Source organism: Aptenodytes forsteri, unplaced genomic scaffold (assembly GCF_000699145.1).
Source record: "Aptenodytes forsteri isolate BGI_AS27 unplaced genomic scaffold, ASM69914v1 Scaffold15, whole genome shotgun sequence".
NCBI classification, from domain to species: Eukaryota; Metazoa; Chordata; class Aves; order Sphenisciformes; family Spheniscidae; genus Aptenodytes; species Aptenodytes forsteri.
The window spans coordinates 8,157,018-8,157,431 of record NW_008795129.1 but is presented as its reverse complement, the minus strand read 5'-3'; the positions used below and the strand labels follow the sequence as shown (position 1 = coordinate 8,157,431).

Below are 414 nucleotides of genomic sequence, written 5' to 3'. Positions count from 1 at the left end.
CGGCGTCCGGCCCGGCGGGGCCCCGCGCCTCGCCCCGCGGCCCCAGGGCAGAGGACTCCGGGGCTTACGGAGGGGAACGGCAGGGCGCGCGGTAGTTTCACTTTGTTGACCTTTTTTCGAAGGAATAACAATAATAAAGAGCCGTTTAACTGCAGCGAGGGTGTTGCGAGGGACGCCTGGTACCATAGGTTAAGGTGTGCTTACGGGAGGTCAGGCAGGACGGGGAAGGCGGCAGCGTCGCATAGACGGGGCTGTGCGGAGACCGGCGGGCGCCCGAGGGGGAAGGGCAACGCCGGGCCTCGGAGCGGGGCGGGCTCTGAGGAGGACGGCGGAGGATCCACGGAGACCCGGCACCGGTTTCCCTCCGGTGGCGGGCGGAGCTACCCGCTCACCCGCGGCGGAGAGGGGGATTGG

At 69.1% G+C, this 414-nt stretch overlaps 1 protein-coding gene across 1 annotated transcript in view; it reads right to left on the bottom strand.

The window, feature by feature from the left end:
* TBC1D12 (TBC1 domain family member 12) overlaps positions 1–414 on the bottom strand; it is a 72,294-nt gene that overhangs the window by 48,927 nt on the left and 22,953 nt on the right. Inside the window, exon 2 of the mRNA XM_009278017.1 lies at positions 205–316. Within this exon, the coding sequence (XP_009276292.1) occupies positions 205–316 (112 nt within the window). The remainder of the gene's footprint in view (positions 1–204; positions 317–414) is intronic.